This window comes from Monodelphis domestica, chromosome 7 (genome assembly GCF_027887165.1).
Source record: "Monodelphis domestica isolate mMonDom1 chromosome 7, mMonDom1.pri, whole genome shotgun sequence".
In the NCBI taxonomy this organism is placed as follows: Eukaryota; Metazoa; Chordata; class Mammalia; order Didelphimorphia; family Didelphidae; genus Monodelphis; species Monodelphis domestica.
This window is the reverse complement of record NC_077233.1, coordinates 1,722,412-1,739,610: the sequence shown is the minus strand read 5'-3', so window position 1 is coordinate 1,739,610 and position 17,199 is coordinate 1,722,412. Positions and strand designations below refer to the sequence as shown.

Below are 17,199 nucleotides of genomic sequence, written 5' to 3'. Positions count from 1 at the left end.
TTTGAACACAATAGTATTCCATCACCAACAGATATCACAATGTGTTCAGCCATTCCCCAATCAAGGGACACCCCCTTTTCCCAATTTTCTGCCACCACAAAGAGCGCAGCTATGAATATTTTTGTACAAATATTTTTCCTTATTATCTCTTTAGGATACAAACCCTGCAGTGGTATTGCTGGATCAAAGGGCAGGAAATCTTTTAGAGCCCTTTGGGCATAGTTCCAAATTACCTTCCTGAATGGCTGGATCAATTCACAACCCCACCAGCAATGTGGGGAGGAATTCTGTAAGGACAGAGCAACATGGTGCTGGAGAAACCTGCCTGCTCTACTTGGGCAAAAGACAACCCTCCCTGAGCTTCAGTTGTTCCATTTGTTAAATAGGAGTTTTGATTAAGTGGCCTCAGAGGCCACTCTTAGCCCTGGAGACATCCAGGTGGAGCAGACAGTTGGATCCAAAAAAGTCAAGAAGACCCGAGTTGAAATCCAGCCTCAGACACTTATGTCTGTGGGACTCTGGGCAAGACACTGAACTTCTACCTGCCTCCATCTTCTTATCTATAAAATGGGGGCAACAATATCACCGTGTGAAGTGGAACAGTGTTTGTAAAGTACTGGACCCACACTTGTTAATATTTCTTTGATCCCATGGACATCTCTGTCCAAGGAGGGAAGGTGTGCAGGATCCCCCTAACTCTCTCCCCTGCCTTCTCTCTAAGCAGACTCCCTCTCCTGCCCACCCTCAGGACCCTGGGCTGAGGCTGCCCTCCTCTGGCCAGCACTCATTCTCTCAGGCCCAGACCTGCTTCAGTTTCCCTCTTCTGTCACAAAAGATGAAACTTGCTCATTGCCGCCTGCTGACCAGGCTGTCCGTGGCCCTCTGTTGGGTTCCTGTCAACATCTCAGATTGGACCAGTGAATTCATTTGAAGTGTGAAGGATCATTTACACTTTTAAAAAGACATGCAATGGCTGGGTAAACACCTGGCTTTGGAATCCGAGGGACCTGCTTCAAACCCTCCCTTCCCCACTTCTGACTGACCCTCAACAAGTTCCTCACAGATGGCGTGGGGGTCCCCAGGCCAGGGAAGGCATCGGTCCAGCCCCCCTCCCCCCCCCCCCCCCCCCCGACACATCAGTGATCTCATTCGGACCCCGCACTCCCAGCTTTGTTCTTGGCTGGAATATGAATGGGTAGGACCAGTTCTGGGCTCTTCCCCTTCTCTGTCTATGAGCCTTTTGGCCTGTTGAAGGGCCTGGAGACAAGAAGACTCAGGGGAAGAGGTGGGGGCCCGAGTATTCAAAGGACTGTCTCATGGTGCAGTGGGAGGCCGGGCATCCGGCCAAACTGCCCAGCACAGAGGATGGAGCTGCCTTGAAGAAGGGAGAGATGCTGGCTTTGCCCTCTTCATTGGTCTTCAAGCTGAGTTTGGGCAGATGAAGAAACTGAGGCAAACAGGAAGTACCCAAGCCATAATGAACTCGGTCTTCCATACTCTAGGCCCTGGGCCTCTGACAGCCTCAGAGCAGACACTTACTAAGGACTCGTCAGTTGTGGCGCCCACTGACTACCAGCTCAGTCTGGGTCAGCCATGGGGTGAGATAGCCCCAGGAGCCGACCAGCGTTGGACTCCATTAAGAGGCCGAGCTCCCAGGCGCCCAGTTCTGGGCAGTGGTCCAAGGCCCTTGTGAAGGGGGGAGACAAACTGAGGCTGGGTTGGAGGGGAAATGTCCTCCTGATGACGACTGCCGTGGGAGGGGCTGAGGGGCTTCCCCTCCAGAGCCAGGCTGCAGTGGGGATCCCTCATGGTGTGTGCTTGGTACCGATGCCGCCTTGAGTAATTTACTTCCTGAGAAAGGCCTAGGCCGAACAACCTATAGGCCTAGCAATCTGAGTTCAAATCCAGCCTCGGATACTTCCTAGCTGTGTGACTCTGGGCAAGCCACTTCACCCTGTTTGCCTTGGTTTCCCCATCCGTCAAATGATTTGGAGAAGGAAATGGCATCTTTGCCAAGAACCCTCCCCCCAGGAGGGTCAGACTGAACCATAACCAGCCCCACCACTCCCTTATTCAAGAATCTTCCGTAGCTCCCTATAACCCGACTGGATAGGGGCTCAGATCTGCATTCAAAGATGCGTCAAGACCGACCACATTTGTTAAGCACCTGCCTTGTTGAGGACAGGAAGAACAGGTTCCTGGGGCTTCCTGAAAGGGGACCAGCGTGGTGGGACTGTAGGAAGCCCTCTGGTGGCTCGCTGGAGAAGGGACTAGAGAAGGGGGCGGGAGGTGTCTGAGAGGTCTCTTGTCATGGGGGCGCCGGACTCTTCAGGACCCCCTTTGGGGATTTCTTGGCAAAAATACTGGAGCGGTTGGCCATTTTACAGATGAGAGAACTGAGGCCAACAGGGTAAGAGACTTGCCCGGGGTGAGAGAGGGAGGATGGCCCCTGGCTAGGAGTCCGAAGGCCGGGGAAGGTAAGAGAGGTGGGGGGCCGGAAGAGAGCCAGCGAGTTCCATTGGGAATAGGGGCGCCCAGTTGCCATCTGAGGAGAGCCTCCGGGGCAAGGTAGGCAGCCAGCTAGCACGTCTCAAGCAGCAGCCGTGTGCCCAGCACCGTGCTTAGCTGTGGGGATTTCTGAGAAAGCCGGCGCTGCTCGCAGGAGCCCCCAGGCCTCGGGGTGCCGATCCCAACGTCCGTGGTCCCCCACAGAGAGCAGACGGCCAGGGATTAGGAGGGGGGAAGAGGGTGAGCCGGGACGGGAGGGCTTTCCGGAATGGGGGAGGCGGTCCGGCAGGATAGAGGGCGGGCAGGGACCTGCTGGAGAAGGGGGTGGAGGGTCGCTTCTCGTCCTCCAGCCGCCTGTGCCCTCGAGACTTGCTGCCCACCGTCGGGGCTCCTCCTCCCCCTCACGTCCGCCCCTTCTGCCCCCTTTGGGCCTCTGCCCAGCCGCCTTGCTTGTCTGGGACCTCCAGAGTCCTGAAGCTTCTTCGGCACCCGGGTCAGCCTTCACGGCCATTCTGGGCCTTCTCCTCCACTTGTGGCAAGCTTTGTCCGGCCCTTCCTGATGTCCCTGTCCGTAGGTCGTGGCTTCTCCGTCTCGTGGCGGCGCCTGACCGGACCCCATCAGTGAGGGGAGGGGTTGGGCCAGGCTCGCAGCCGCAAACACCCGCCTCTGAGGGGACTCTGCCCCCCCCCCCCCAACCATTTACCGTCGGTGCCAGCAGCCAGTCCGGGAGCGCCTATCGCAGAGGGAGGAGGAGCAGAAAACCTCCTGTCCGCCTTCTGGTGCTCCCTGGCTTTCCAGAAGTCCCCTCGTGCTGGCTCCTCCCCCCAAGCAGCCCCGCCCCCTACGGCCATTGGTCACGTGGCGCCTCCGAATGTGGGAATCGGTGGGCCATCCCGGCCCTCCCTAGCTCTTCCGTTTCCCCAGGACACCCCGAGCGCCCGCACTCTGCCGGGATGGCTCCCATTGGGCATCTCCAGAGAAATGTGGTTCCCAGCTGGGCGCAAAGAGCAGGACTGCGCAGGCCGAGGAGGGATCCTGCCGGCCTGTCGTCTCCGAGGGTTTACACGGCGCCGCCCGAGCGCCCCACGAGGAGGGTTTCGTCCTCTCCCCACGACCCGGCCACGGGCGCATGTCGTCCCCCAACAACGTGAATTTGGGTGATTCTCTCAGCCATCGCTCCGGCGCTCTTGGGCGCCCTGAGGACCTGCCCTGTGGCCAGTGTGGACACCCCGTGGCCGCACGTGGATCACGTCACCACGTAGGCAGACCCTGGATGGCCCGTGCGGTGTGCACTGTGTGGATGCTCCCACGAGTGTACCATGTGCGTGTGGCGTGGTACACAGCAGGGGCCGCTTCCTCCCACCAGGGAGGGTCGGAACCCCACCCCGCCCCCGCCCCCGCCGCCCAGGGAGAGGCCAGAGGAAGACTCGGAGAGGAGCTGCTCTGCGAATGAGACCTTTTAATAGTGGCATCCTCGTTCCCAAGCGTGGCTTCGCGGCTCTGGGAGGCCACCAATAAATAGAGGCGAGGAGCCCGGAAGCAGGAAAGCGAGCTGGCGGCTGCATGCATAGCTGTCTCCCTGGGCGCGGCGCGCCCCTCCCCCGCTACTTCCGGAAGTTCCCCAGCTGGAGGCTCAGGGGGCTCAGCACGCAGCGGAAGGCGGCCGGCTGCAGCTCCCAGTACTTCACGGGGTTGTTGAACAGGCTGATGGCGCTGTACAGGGACTTCTTCTTCCGCGCCGCCCCCGCCAACGGGCAGAAGTCGTTGACGCCCACTTTGGTGATGTTGTTGTGGTGAAGGAAGATGATCTGCGGGGACAGAAGAGACGCGGCTGGAGGCCCACCGTGGCGGCCCTTTATTTCCCCAAGAACAGGATCCTCCCGGCGGCCCTGCAAGGTTTGGGGGCCCTCCGCGAGCGGCCTGCCGGGCCCACGTGGGGGCTGGCGAAGGAGCAGAAACAGGCCGCTCCCTGGGGAGGCGGGCCAGGAAATGCCCCGCCCCCAGCGGCCCGGCCTCCAGTCAGAGCGAGGCTGGGGCCACAGCCTCGGGGGCTCCTTTTCTTCGGCCTCCTTCTCCAGGGCCGCCTCCGGGAGGGAGGAGCCCCCTTCAGAGGCGACCCTGTCCGGACCCCCGTCATAGACAAGATCCTCCGGCCGGCGGCCTGGCCTCATTGTGTGGTCCGGAGTGGGGCCAGACCGGGCCGGCCTCGGTGCGGCGCCGCCAATTCCACGCCGTTCCAGCCTCGCGGCCTCCGCCCACCTACGCTGCCACCACGGAGTCTGCCCAGAGCCCTGCTGTCCTGGCTCCCCCGAGACCCGGAGCTCTTCTTTCACCCCATCCCCTCCGGCACCCCGGCACCGACCGGCTCCCAGGGCGGCCTCAAGCGCGAGGCCCTCCGTGCCCACTCGCGTGTGGCTCTCGTGAGCGCCTGGCGACTGAGGCTCCAAAGCCCGCTCCCTCCGCCCTCCCGCCTCACCCACATCCAAACTGTGCTGGGAGGCCCGCCGACTCCCCGGAGGCCAGTGGGTTCTGTGGCTTGTCCAGGGCCACCCGGCTGCCCTGGCACCCGCCGCGCCTTCCCCTTTCTCATAGCCGGGAAGGAGAGGCTTCCCCAGGGCTGCTCGGCCTGAGAACGTGGCTTGGCCCTCCGAGGCCGGCCCTGACCGCCACAGAGGCCGCCTCTAGGCCGCCTGGCCTCAGGCCTTCCCTGACCGCTGCAGAGGCTGCCTGGCCTCAGGCCTTCCCTGACCGCCACCTCGGGCCTTCCCTGACCGACACCTCGGGCCTTCCCTGCCCCGCCTGGCCTCGGGCCTTCCCTGACCGCCACCTCGGGCCTTCCCTGACCGCTGCAGAGGCCGGCTGGCCTTGGGCCTTCCCTGACCGCCACCTCGGGCCTTCCCTGACCACCACCTCGGGCCTTCCCTGCCCCGCCTGGCCTCGGGCCTTCCCTGACCGCCACCTCGGGCCTTCCCTGACCGACACCTCGGGCCTTCCCTGCCCCGCCTGGCCTCGGGCCTTCCCTGACCGCCACCTCGGGCCTTCCCTGACCGCTGCAGAGGCCGGCTGGCCTTGGGCCTTCCCTGACCGCCACCTCGGGCCTTCCCTGACCACCACCTCGGGCCTTCCCTGCCCCGCCTGGCCTTGGGCCTTCCCTGACCACCACCTGGGGCCTTCCCTGCCCCGCCTGGCCTCGGGCCTTCCCTGACCGCTGCAGAGGCCGCCTGGCCTCGGGCCTTCCCTGACCTCCGCAGAGGCCCGGATGAGAGGGAGGCCAGGGCGGCCGCCTTACCTGCAGGTACTTCAGGTCCGGTAGCCCCGGGGGCACCTTTCTCAGCTTGTTTCTCTCCAAGTGGATTTCCCGCACGCGGGGGATGTTGGCCAGACTTCCGTTCTCCACGTCCTTGATCTTGTTGTTCCCCAGGCCCAGCCTGCCAGGAAAGCAAAGGGCGGCCGGGCTCCCGCGGGGGCTTGGATTCCCCAAGCCCCCCCCTCCGAGCCCCCAGCGCCCCCCCAGGAAGCCCCGAGGCGTCCCTACCTCTGGAGGTCTTTGTACCGCTTGAAGTCCTCAAGTTCCACCGTGGAGATCTTGTTGTCATCCAAGTGAAGCTCCAGGAGAGACGACGGGAGGCCTGATGGGAAGGGCAGAGGCAGCCGGTCATGGCGGCGGCCTCCCTCCCGCCCTCCCTCCCACGCTGGCGGCTCTGATTACTGGGACAATCGGGGAGAAACATGGCTGGGCGCTTCCCCACCTCCCAGCCCTGTGCCGGCTCTCCGCTCTCCGAGCCTTTGCGCTTGCCGGCCCTCCCTCATGCCCTCCCTGCTCCGGCTGCGGTGACCAGCATAAACAGGGTCTCCAGCCCCGGAGGCAGGGGCCACTGTCATCCCATTTTACAGAGAAGGAAACTGAGGCGAGCAGCCGGGAAGCGATTTCCCAGGCTCCCACGGCCGGGAAGGGTCTGGGGCTTTTGGACTCTCCCCCCGCTGCTGCAGGGGTGGGAGTCAGGGTTCGAGGGAGAAGCAGAGGGTCCTGGGGAGGGCCAGGAAGGGCTCAGAGCCGCTGTCCCACAGCAGAGCCCGCCTCCGGGGCTCAGGAAGGGCCAGGCCCGTCCAAGGCTCACCCCTGCACGTCCGGGCCCAGAGGGGCCGGCCCCTCCCTTCTCCTTGGGGAGGGGGAGCTGACTGGGGGCCCCAGAGCATTTGCTGCCCCTCCCCATCTCGCCCCCGAGCCGCTCGTCCTGGCCGACTTCCCGGGGGGTCTGGGACCGGACGTTCTCCCAGGCCTTGGCTGACCCCTGCTGGGGGAAGCGGGGCTTGGCCTGGGCTTCCCAAGAAGCCGGGCATTGGGACGGAGGCCCGAGGAGGGCGGGCGGGATGGGCAGCAGCCTGGAAAGGAGGCTTCCACCCCGGAGAGCCTGGCCGCCTCCGCTGGGCCCTGAGCCGAGGTGGGGTTTCCGGGGAAGGAGGGCCTCCTCGCCTCCCCCGCAGCCCCTGAAGGAAGGGGCAGCTCCGGGACAAGATCCGTCACAGCCGCTGGTGCCCGGCCCGGCCCCGCTTCGCCGGGATGTCGGGTGGGAGGGGACGTCTGGGCCTCTGCTCCGCCCCCGAGCCGAGGGCAGGGCCGGGCGAGGCAGGACGCGGACACCCACCTTTGGGCACCGAGGTCAGCTTGGCGTCGGCGATTCGGATGTGGAAGACGGTGACGCCTTCGAAGGCCGCTGGGTCGATGCCGTCGTTGTCCAGAGGGTTGGCGCTCATTTCTGGGGAGAGAGAGGCCCTGAGCCCGCGGCTGGGGAGGCCGGCCAGCGAGCCGCAGACGCCCGGGACGGCGCGTCGAGATGCCGGCGTCCGGCAGGGCGGCCTGCGCAGGTTCGGGCCTTCCCACACCCGACGTTTGCCTTTTGGCCCGAGAGCCCGGCTCGGACTTGGACGCCGCACGCCCTGGCCTGGCATCCCGGTGCCTCGGGGGGCCGCGCTCGAGGGAGCCCCCGGAGCAGAGCCCGGCCCCCCGCCGGCCCCCGAGTGCACGGGGCCGCCCGGGCCTCGAGCCCAGCCTGCATGCTGCCGTTTCCTGGGAGGCGCTCGGCGGTGCCCGCTGGGCGAGGCCGCTGGCTCTTGTCGCCCCACCACACCCGCTGAATGAATGCACACAAGTGCGTTTTTCTTGCCCGCGAGAGAAAGAGCCCCGGAAGTGCCGGGAATGCCCGCCGCGTGCCTGCCGGGGGGAGCCCCGAGGGGGCCGCGTGCCTGCTGGGGGGAGCCCCAAGGGGGCCGCGTGCCTGCTGGGGGGAGCCCCGAGGGGGCCGCGTGCCGGCCGGGGGGAGCCCCGAGGGGCCGCGTGCCTGCCGGGGGGAGCCCCGAGGGGGCCGCGTGCCTGCCGGGGGGAGCCCCGAGGGGGCCGCGTGCCTGCCGGGGGGAGCCCCGAGGGGGCCGCGTGCCGGCCGGGGGGAGCCCCGAGGGGGCCGCGTGCGGGGGGAGCCCCGAGGGGGCCGCGTAACTGCCGGGGGGAGTCCCGAGGGGGCTGCGTGCCTGCCAGGGGGAGCCCCGAGGGGGCCGCGTGCCGGCCGGGGGGAGCCCCAAGGGGCCGCGTGCCTGCCGGGGGGAGCCCCAAGGGGGCCAGCCGGGGGGAGCCCCGTTGGGGCCGCGTGCCAGGGAGAGCCCCGAGAGGGCCGCGTGCGGGGGGAGCCCCAAGGGGGCCATGTGCTGGCCGGGGGAGCCCTGAGGGGGCCGCGTGCTGGCCGGGGAGAGCCCCGAGGGGGCCGCGTGCGGGGGGAGCCCCGAGGGGGCCGCGTAACTGCCGGGGGGAGCCCCGAGGGGGCCATGTAACTGCCGGGGGGAGCCCCGAGGGGGCCGCATGCCGGGGGGAGCCCCGAGGGGGCCACGTAACTGCCGGGGGGAGCCCCGAGGGGGCCGCATGCCGGGGGGAGCCCTGAGGGGGCCGCGTGCCGGCCGGGGGGAGCCCCGAGGGGGCTGCGTGCGTGAGGCCGTCCCGGTCCGCTTCCCGGCCTTTGTGAGGCCATAAAGCGGGGGCTGGTCCCGTGGGCCGCCCCCGGGCCAAGCACTCACCCAGCACGTGCAGGGCCGTCATCCCCTTGAAGGCCTCCTTCTGGATCTTCTTCACTTTGTTGTCGTGAATCCTGAGCTCGGCCAGCGCCTTGGGGAGGTTGGCGGGAATCTCGGTGAGCAGGTTGTGGGACAGGTAGAGGCGCCGCAGCTTCGGGACGGGCAGAAAGGCTTTGGGGTGGATCTTGGTCAGCTTGTTGTTGTTCAGGATGAGGCCCTGAAGGAGGGGCAGAAGGCCTGAGCCCGGCTCCAGGGCTGCCCACAGAGGCTCTTCGGAGGGAGGAGGGGGTGGGGAGGAGGCGGGGGGGGGCCCTTCCCCTTCCCCTTCCCCTTCCCCTTCCCCTTCCCCTTCCCCTTCCCCTTCCCTTTGTCCCTGGAGGCACCACTAAGGAGAGGCCAGCGGGTGGGCGGCATCGCTGAGCCCGAGGGAGGCCCGCGGAAGGGGCTGAGAGCTGCCCTGGCGGGAGAGCCCCGGCCTCACGCCCGACTCCTGCCAGTTTGCTCAGGGTGGCCCGGCCGGCCGGCCACAGCTTGTTGGAGGGACTCGAAAGTGGGTTTGGGCCTGGCAGCCGCCCTGCTGCCTCAGCTCGTTGGCCTGGCCCTCTGTCGCCAGCTCGACGGCCCTCACTGGGAAATGCCAAGAGCCGAGGCCCACCGGGAGGCCCAGATTTCATCATGACAGAATAATGTGGCTGGAAAAGAGCCCACGATCAAGCCCAGGTCTCTGGGGGTCCCCAAAAGTCCCCCAAAGCTACTCCAGCCCCATCCAGACCCCGCCTCAAGGCCCTGCAATCACCGCTAGCCCCGGGAACTCAGGAAGGGACTTGCCCAGGGTCACACAGCTAGGAACTCAGGCCTCGAGGCACCTGCTAGCTGTCCCTAGCAGAGAGACCACTGTCTAGTCCTAAGACCCAAAGGGAGGTTCAGACTCGCACCTGGCCACATCCCCAAAGCCCTCCTCCTACAGGAAGCCTTCCCTCTGCCCATGCCCAAAGGGCAGCCCCTCGAGAGCAGGGTCAGAGGAGTCCCTCATTAGATGTCTTCTGACTTGCTTCCAAACCAGGCCGGAGGAGGCGTGAGTCTGGGTCTGTCAGGGAAGCCCTTCCAGCAGGAATGTCTCGGGCAGGAGCCTCCTGGTTTGGGGAGATCCCACTGAGTAGCCTTCTCTCTGCAGAGGCATGGCCCAGGTGCTGGGAAAGGGTGCCATTTTACGGGGCCTCTGGGAGGTGGGCAGCCGTGCCCTCTGTGTGGGCAGCTCTGGGGGCCCCCAAGCCTCACCACCAGCACCAGGGAGACCCTTGGGCCAGACCGACTCTCCCGCAGGTCGGCTTGTATCTGGGACCAGCCTAGGCAGTAGGCACTGCTCAGGACAGCAGATAGAGGGGGAAGAGATCCGGCCTTGACCAGTCTGAGCTCTATCTGTGGGCCTGTGTTGAGGGCTCTGTGGCTTTGGATGGGCGAAAAAATGGCCTCTTTGTGTTCACTCCCCTCTGAATGGGTTCAAATCTGGCCTCAGACATTTCCTATCTGTGGGACCCTGGGCAAGTCACTTAGCCCCCAGTGCCTCATCCTTAATGTTCTTCTGCCTTGGAACCTATGCACGATATTAATTCTATAACAGAAAATGAGGGAAAGAGAGGAAGGAAGAAAGGAGGGGGGAGGGAGGGAGGGAAGGAAGGAGGGAGGGAGGGAGGGAAGGAAGGAAGGGAGGGACAGAGGGAAGGAGGGAGGGAAGAAAGGAAAGAGGGAAGGAAGGGAGAGAAGAGAGGAAGGAGGGAAGGAAGGAAGGGAGGGTGGATGGAGGGATGGGCAGGCAGGCAGACAGATAACCTGGAGGGCAGCCAGGAAGGGGAAGGCCCAGCATCCGTGTCCCGTGAAGATGATCTGAAGGACATGGGCCTGTTTAGGGACTCCATAGCTCTTGCCAGCAGTGGAAGGGCCCATTGCAGACATGCACTGGCGTTTGGGGAAAGCTTCCTAACTAAGGGAGCTGCCCGAGGGGCAGGGAGGGGGTTCTCCCATCTCAGAGGCCTTCGAGCAAGGCTGGGGGTGGCGTGGGGGGAGACCTTCACCGCTGAGGTCCAGGAAGGGCCTCCCTTGGGTCTGGTCTCCAGTGGAGGCCAGTGAGGCACCTTCCACCTCTTTTGCCTTCCTGGGCTCGTCGGGGCTGCCAAAGGCCTTTGGCCTCCTAGAAGTCGCCGCCCAAACCAGGCTATTTCTCCTTCGGACGGGACCAGAGCTTTCCTTTCCGCCCCCAGAGGGGCGGTGGAGCCCAGAGATGTGCTCAGACGGTCCGAGCCCCCGGCCCCGGGGAGCTGGCGCGCCTGGCCTTACGTAGAGGGAGGTGAGCCCTCGGAAGTCGTTCTCCTTGATCTCCTTGATCCTGTTGTTCTGGAGGTCCATCATTCTCGTGTCGAAGGGGATGTTGCTCGGGACCGAGGTCAAACCTGGGCAGTGAACAGACAGACAGACAGACAAAGGCGTCACTCTTTTTTAGGAGAAAACCTGCAAGTCCTGAAACAGGATCGTCAGGCCAACCGAGGCTGGACCTCGGCCTCCTTCCGCCTCCTTTGCTGGGCAATCTTGTACATCAAGTCTAGGACGACCCACAGATTACGTCAAGAGTTCATCTTGTGAGTTTGGCCTCTCGGGTCTTTGAGACGGCCGCCTCCTCCAGGAGGCACACCAAGCATCCCCCTGAACAAGAAGCCTTTCTGCCTGGGCCTCGCCCCTACCCCAGCATGCATTTATTCTGTCTGTCGGTGTGCGTGTGGTTTGCTCCGGCCAATCCGGGCCCGTCGAGCACAGGGACTGTTCCTTCCCTGTCCGGTGTTCCCCGGCCAGGCCGGCGCTAAAGAAGAAGCCCTCGGATTGGCCGGCTGCCGGGCAGCTCGTCCCCTCCTTTGGAGGCTGGCGGGATGCTTGGCGCAGCTCCTCTTCCAGGCCTCGGAGCCAGCCCACAGCAATCCACGGGGCCGCCCAGCTCGTCGCCGTGTAAGCAAGGCTGGGTTCCTGGCCACATGCAAGCGCCGCCAAACAATCGGGTGTTCTTGGGCGCTCTGCAGCCCTTGGACCGGGGCTCCCCCCGAGCCCCGCAGGCCCTGCCCCCAGCACGGTGCCAGGCAGGGAGGGGGGAGGGGCCGAGGCTGGGGGGGCCAGGAGCGGCCGAGGCTGTCAGAGGCAGGGAGGGGGGAGGGGCCGAGGCTGGGGGGGCCAGGAGCGGCCGAGGCGGTCAGAGGCAGGGAGGGGGGAGGGGGCGAGGCTGGGGGGCCAGGTGGGGGCCCAGCCTGGTCCAAGGGGCACGGGGGAGCGGGACAGAGGCCTTACCCAGGTCGGAGCAGTGGACCACTCTCGAGTAGCACTGGCACCCAAAGGGGCACGATGGAAACAAGTCAAAGGGAAAGAAGGGCATTATCGGCTGTCGTGTCGGAAAGAGAGAATTGTCGTCCTCGTCATCCTCGTCCTCGTCGTCGTCGTCCTCGTCCGTGTCTTGGAGCATCATGTTCTTGAGGGCCAGAGAGGCAGGGCCGGAGAAGGGTTTGGCAGCGCCCAAGGCCAGAAGCAGGAGGAGGAAGAAGAGCTCCTTCATGGCTGCTCAGAGAAGGTCCCCAACCTGGAAGGACAGAGAAGGAGACCGCGTGGGGGGGGCTGACGCCGATGGCCCCCCGCTTCCCTCCCCAGGCTCTTCTGGGCCAGCAGCTCCGGTCCCAAAGGAGACTCCTGGGGCCACTCTGGAAGCCCCCGTTGTGGGCCCTCGTGTTGGGGCGCTTCCGTCCTGCAGGCCTCGGGCACTCCTTCCCTTTCCGAGCAGCCGCCCCTCGCCTCCCCCCCCCAGGGCCCTTTGGGGAGAGCCTCCGTGGAAGACCCACGGGGCCCACGCCAGGGGTGGAGCGTGGTGGTTGGGCCGAGGTTGGGCCCACCCTGAGGGAGCCCCCATCGCTGAGGCTGGAAACGCTCGGAAGGCCCGGCGTGCCAGAGACGGCGCCTTTGTGGTTCGAGTCGGCACATCCTGAACGATCTGGGCCTTCGGAACCATCCGGGTCCTCCGCCTCCCCCCCTCGTCACCCTCCGGCACCAAGCAGAAAGTCGAGGCTTGGGGCCTCCGCCGGCCCCGGCTGCTCCCCACGTCTCTGCCCAGGCCGCGCCTGGCACCAACGGGGCCTTTTCTTACTTGGGGCAGATTTTGATCTTGGTGCCGCCGGGCAAGTGGCTGCTTTTCCGCCACTACAGAGCAGCAGCTGAAGCATCGGAGAAGGCCAAGTCCTCCACTGTCCCTCGGGAGGGGGAGAGGCTCCCAGGCCCCTGGCCGGAGGGACTGACCGCCGCGTGAGTCCGGTGGTGGAGGGAAGCCTTTCTGTCCGGTCTGGCCTGGCTCCTGTGCGTCCTTGGCACCCGATCGCAGCTGCCAGGCTTGGCCGATTCCCGCATGTGCCTCCCTGGGGCACCGCCGGATGGCAGAGTCGGACCTGTGCCGGCGAGGGAAGCCCGGCCACCTCCTTTCCCAGGGAGGATGCGGACGCCCCTCCGCCAGGCCCCCGAGGAAGTGAGGGAGGCCTTGGAGCTGCGGGGGCTCTGGAGGGCAGAGGAGAGGGAGGCGCTAGCACCCACGGGAGCAATGGGGGGCGTCACTTCCCCGGGGACCTGGGCTGGGAGAGACCCCTGTGCCCAAGCCAGCCACCTTCGAGCCCCCCGGAGCCCATACTTGTCCTTCGTCCTCCGGGGACAGCGGCCGGCCAAGGCTGGCTCAAGCAGCGTCTCGTGACTCCTTGGAAGCGCTCCGGCCCGGCGGTGCCCCCTCTTCAGCCCCGTCTGCCCCACATTCGCTGGTGCTCCTCCTGGGCCCCTCGACATTCGTCCCCTCGGTCAGGCCGCCCTTTGTCCTCGGTCTCCCCCCTGCTCCGTCCTGGGAGGAAGCCTGCGTGGCCGATTTGGGAGAAGAGGCGCCCCGTGTGCGGTTCTCCCGAGGCCCGCCGAGACGCTTTGTCCCTCTCGTGGCGCTGACGTGCTCGCCTGCTCGCCCCCTCCTCGCGGCCGCCCGCGTGGGGGCTGCTCAGCCAGGGGCTTCCGGCCGCTTCTTGTCCCCTCCTCGCGGCCCTCGTCCAGGCCGCCCGCGTGGGGGCTGCTCAGCCAGGGGCTTCCGGCCGCTTCTTGTCCCCTCCTCGCGGCCCTCGTCCAGGCCGCCCGCGTGGGGGCTTCCGGCCGCTTCTTCCCCTCCTCGCGGCCCTCGTCCAGGCCGCCCGCGTGGGGGCTTCCGGCCGCTTCTTCCCCTCCTCGCGGCCCTCGTCCAGGCCGCCCGCGTGGGGGCTTCCGGCCGCTTCTTTCCCTCCTCGCGGCCCTCGTCCAGGCCGCCCGCGTGGGGGCTTCCGGCCGCTCGGGACGCGTCCAGCCTCCTCCCGGGCTCTGGCCGCCGTCCTTCTTGCCCTCCCCTCGCAGCCGCTCTCTTCTGGGGCTTTAGGAGCGCCAGCCGGAGCCCCCAGGAGTTGGGCCGCCCACAAATAGCCGAGTCGGGGATCCCCGCGCGGCCCAGGAAAGCCTTTTCCTCTGTTCGGAGGGAGCGAACGTCCCTGCTCTTCCGCTGCCCGGTGCCAGCCAGGCGACCCCCGAGCGCCCTCGGCCCCGCCTGGGGAGCAGCCCGTGGCTCTTGGGGGCCCCGGAGAGCCCACACCCCACGCCGCTGTTTGGGGGAGGCCTTGCAGGGACTTTGTGCCACCTACAACGAACCTTAGCCTCGACAAGGCACCCGCCGGGCGCCGGGCAGGACCCGCCTCCAGTCAGGAACTGTCCGGGAAGGCGGCTCCGAAGGGGTGCCCAAATCCGGACAGGAGCCTCCGCTGGGTCCGAGGCCCTCCTCCCGGGCCCCCTCCCCAGACCGGGAACCCCCGCGAGGAGCTCCCTGCCGAGGGCAGGACGCAGACGGGCTTTGGCGGAGAAATGGGGGCGTCGCTGAGGGGCCCCCCGGCCCGGGAGGGAGTGACCGAGCTTCCCCGCGCGGGCAGCCCTGCAGACCGTCCCCCAAAGCTCAGGCTGGCCTCCACAGATAACCGGGTGCAGGCCATTAGCAAAGGAGACGATGCTCGGGGGTGCTGGCAGCAGGCGACCTCAAAGAAGGGAGACTCGGGGGGGCGGGGGACCCCGGGTCCTGTGAAAAGGGGGGAGCACAAAAACAGAAACATCTGCTGTGTGCCTAGCACTGTGCTGAGCGCTTTAGACTCACCTCATTTTCATAACTACCCTGGGAGGCGAGGACTGTGGATCGTGACACCCATTTTACAGGGGAAGAAACTGAGGCAGAATAAGACTAAGTGACTTGCCCAGGGTCACACAGCTAGGGACTGTTTGAAGCAGGCCCAGGGCAGTCCACTCGAGAGATCCTTGTGCCAAGGGCTTCCTCCAGGCACCACGGGCCTCCGTGGACGGAGCCCTGGCTAAGGATCCAGGCAGGAGCCCCCTCCCTGCGTGGGAATGGCCTGTACCCCATTTATTCTGCATGTGGCCTAGCCTTCCACCCTGATTATTTACATTCATCTTCCCCATCCTGAGCCCAAGCGGGCCCCGCACTTCCCAGCTCTGTGGCCCTAAGCAGCTCACCACGTGTTTCTGAGCCTCAGTTTCCTCTCCTGGAAAATGGGTATGATAATCACTCCCACCTGAGAGGACCAAGCGCCTGCACAGCAGCTCTTTTATTATCAGGTTTACACCATAGGCAGCATCTCCTGGGATCCCCGGGTCCACTCGGACCCTCTGTCTCAGGGCAGTGAGACTGACACAGTCACTCTGAGGGCCTGCCAGGAGCAGTTGGGGCTCCCTTAACTAGGATCCTCACTCTGGGGGTGGGGTGGTAGGAGGAAGGGAGGGGGAGGAAGAGGAGGAAGAAGAGGAGGAGGAAGGGGGAAGAAGAGGAGGAGAAGGAGGAAGGGGAGGAGGAGGAGGAAGGGAGAGAAAGAAGAGAAGGAGGAAGGGAAGGAGGAAGAAGGGGAGGAGGAAGGGAGAAGAAGAGGAGGAGGAGGAGGAGGAGGAGGAGGCGAAGGAAGAGAAAAGAAACCCAGGACCAGGATGTGTTCTGTGGGGCTGACTCGGGACAGAGCGGGGAGCCCCGGCTGCCTTGTATGGGGAGCTGGGGGGGAGCCCCCTTCCCGGGTGCAGGGTGGCTCCTTGCAGAATCTCCCTGCCCACCACCCAGAAATAAGGCGATGCCTCCGCTGGCCGCGAGTGTCTCAGCATGTGGCAGGCAGATTTCTGGCTTCCCGAGGAGGTCTCCCCTCCCCACCGGGAGGTGCCGTGTGCGAATTCTCCAAGCACGCTTTGCTTTCCAAAACAGATGTGGGAGCCGGGCGGGGCGGGGACTTCCCGGGAGAGAAGGGATGGCTCTGAGCCCGGACAGGCGGGGTGCCCTCCCTCCGGCCCCGCGTCCCCCGCTAACACATCCCCCGTCCCCGCTCTCGGAGCAGGTGAACGGCACGCACGTCTGTGCCCCCGGAAACAGTGCCCAGGAGCCTCTGGCCGGGCTCTTTCCTCCAGAGCCGGTAGCCCTCGCGAGGGAAAGCCCGAGCAGCCGCTCCCTCGGGGCCCAAGCCCGTCTGTTCCAGGATCGCAGCCGCCTCCTCCTCCTCGCCGCTTTGGGCTTTCTGCTCCCTCCTCCTCCTCCTCGCGGAGGGAAGAAGCTCGCTGACTGCTGGAGGGATCCCAGCCCCGCGCTGGGGTTCGGGGCTTCCCCTCGGAAGAGCGCCGGCAGCGGAGCCGCCCCCGCGAGCGAAGGCGAGCTCTCAGAGGTCCTTCTCTGCCGTCGAGGCTCCCAAGAGGCGCCAGCAGGCAGGCAGGGGAGGGAAGGCGGAGCTCCTGGGCCCTAGAGTGCGGGGAGGGACGCGCTGCGCTGCGCTGCGCTCCGCAGGGGCTTCCAGGATGAGGCAGCCTGCGGAGCCTCAGGAGCGCCCGCCCGCCGCCGCCCGGCCTTGGCTGGGGCTCTTGGTCGCGCACAGCTTGTCTCGTGCCGCTGCCGCCGCCGCTCTCCCCGCTCCGCTCCGCGGAGGAGGACGCCCAGGCGCACCCAGCCACCAAGAAGACGTACCTCGGCAGCAAACAGCCCAGCGTCGGAGCGCGCGACCGTCCAGCAGGCTCGGGCGGGCCCGGGGCGCTTCTCTCCCTGCCGGCAGTGGCACCGAGGCGAGACTCGCAGCTGCGTCTCTGCACTAAACCATGTTCGAACTGAGGGGCGCGATCCAGCCTGTCGTGGCTCATGTGTTTTCCATCACTCTTTGTACCGCGGCCAAGACTGCTGTTAGACGCCAGACGTCTACTGGGAGGGTCTGGAGGGGACGAGCCGACACTTAAAGCGCGGCGCGTGCGTCCGGCGGGGCACTGGGGGGGGCAGCTGCTAAAGCTCCCCGCCCGGCGCGGAATGGGGGGGAGCAGCCGTCGGGGAGCGCTTGCCTGCCTGCCAGGAGCGCCCGGGTCGAGCGCACCACTCAGGCCCCGCCCTTTGGCATGTTTCCGACCCGACCTGCCGCCCCCCACAGGTTTGCGGCACGCAGGAGCCTCCAGAGGGCTCTGGGGTCAGCAGGGGCGTCGGAAGCAGGGCGGGCCGCTTGGGGGCCGCAATAAGCCCCGCCCCCGGGAGAGGATCTCGCGAGAAG

General features: G+C 66.0%; 1 protein-coding gene across 1 annotated transcript; it reads right to left on the bottom strand.

The window, feature by feature from the left end:
* Positions 1 to 3,948: 3,948 nt before the first annotated feature.
* On the bottom strand, positions 3,949 to 16,895 carry ASPN (asporin). Its single transcript, XM_001362115.4, has 8 exons — positions 16,635 to 16,895; positions 11,897 to 12,182; positions 10,904 to 11,016; positions 8,573 to 8,786; positions 7,156 to 7,266; positions 6,045 to 6,138; positions 5,799 to 5,937; positions 3,949 to 4,317 (listed from the first exon to the last, which is right to left on the bottom strand). Exons 2-8 carry the CDS (start codon positions 12,156 to 12,158, stop codon positions 4,114 to 4,116), a joined length of 1,137 nt encoding a protein of 378 aa, XP_001362152.1. The 5' UTR covers positions 12,159 to 12,182; positions 16,635 to 16,895; the 3' UTR covers positions 3,949 to 4,113.
* Positions 16,896 to 17,199: the final 304 nt, after the last annotated feature.

Excerpts from the sequence above, each read along its gene's own strand:
- ASPN (XM_001362115.4), bottom strand. The coding sequence starts at position 12,158 with ATGAAGGAGCTCTTCTTCCTCCTCCTGCTTCTGGCCTTGGGCGCTGCC. Across the intron at positions 6,139-7,155 it reads GCTGACCTCGGTGCCCAAAG|GCCTCCCGTCGTCTCTCCTG; the intron begins GTGGGTGTCCGC and ends CCTTCCCATCAG. Across the intron at positions 4,318-5,798 it reads CGGACCTGAAGTACCTGCAG|ATCATCTTCCTTCACCACAA; the intron begins GTAAGGCGGCCG and ends CTGTCCCCGCAG.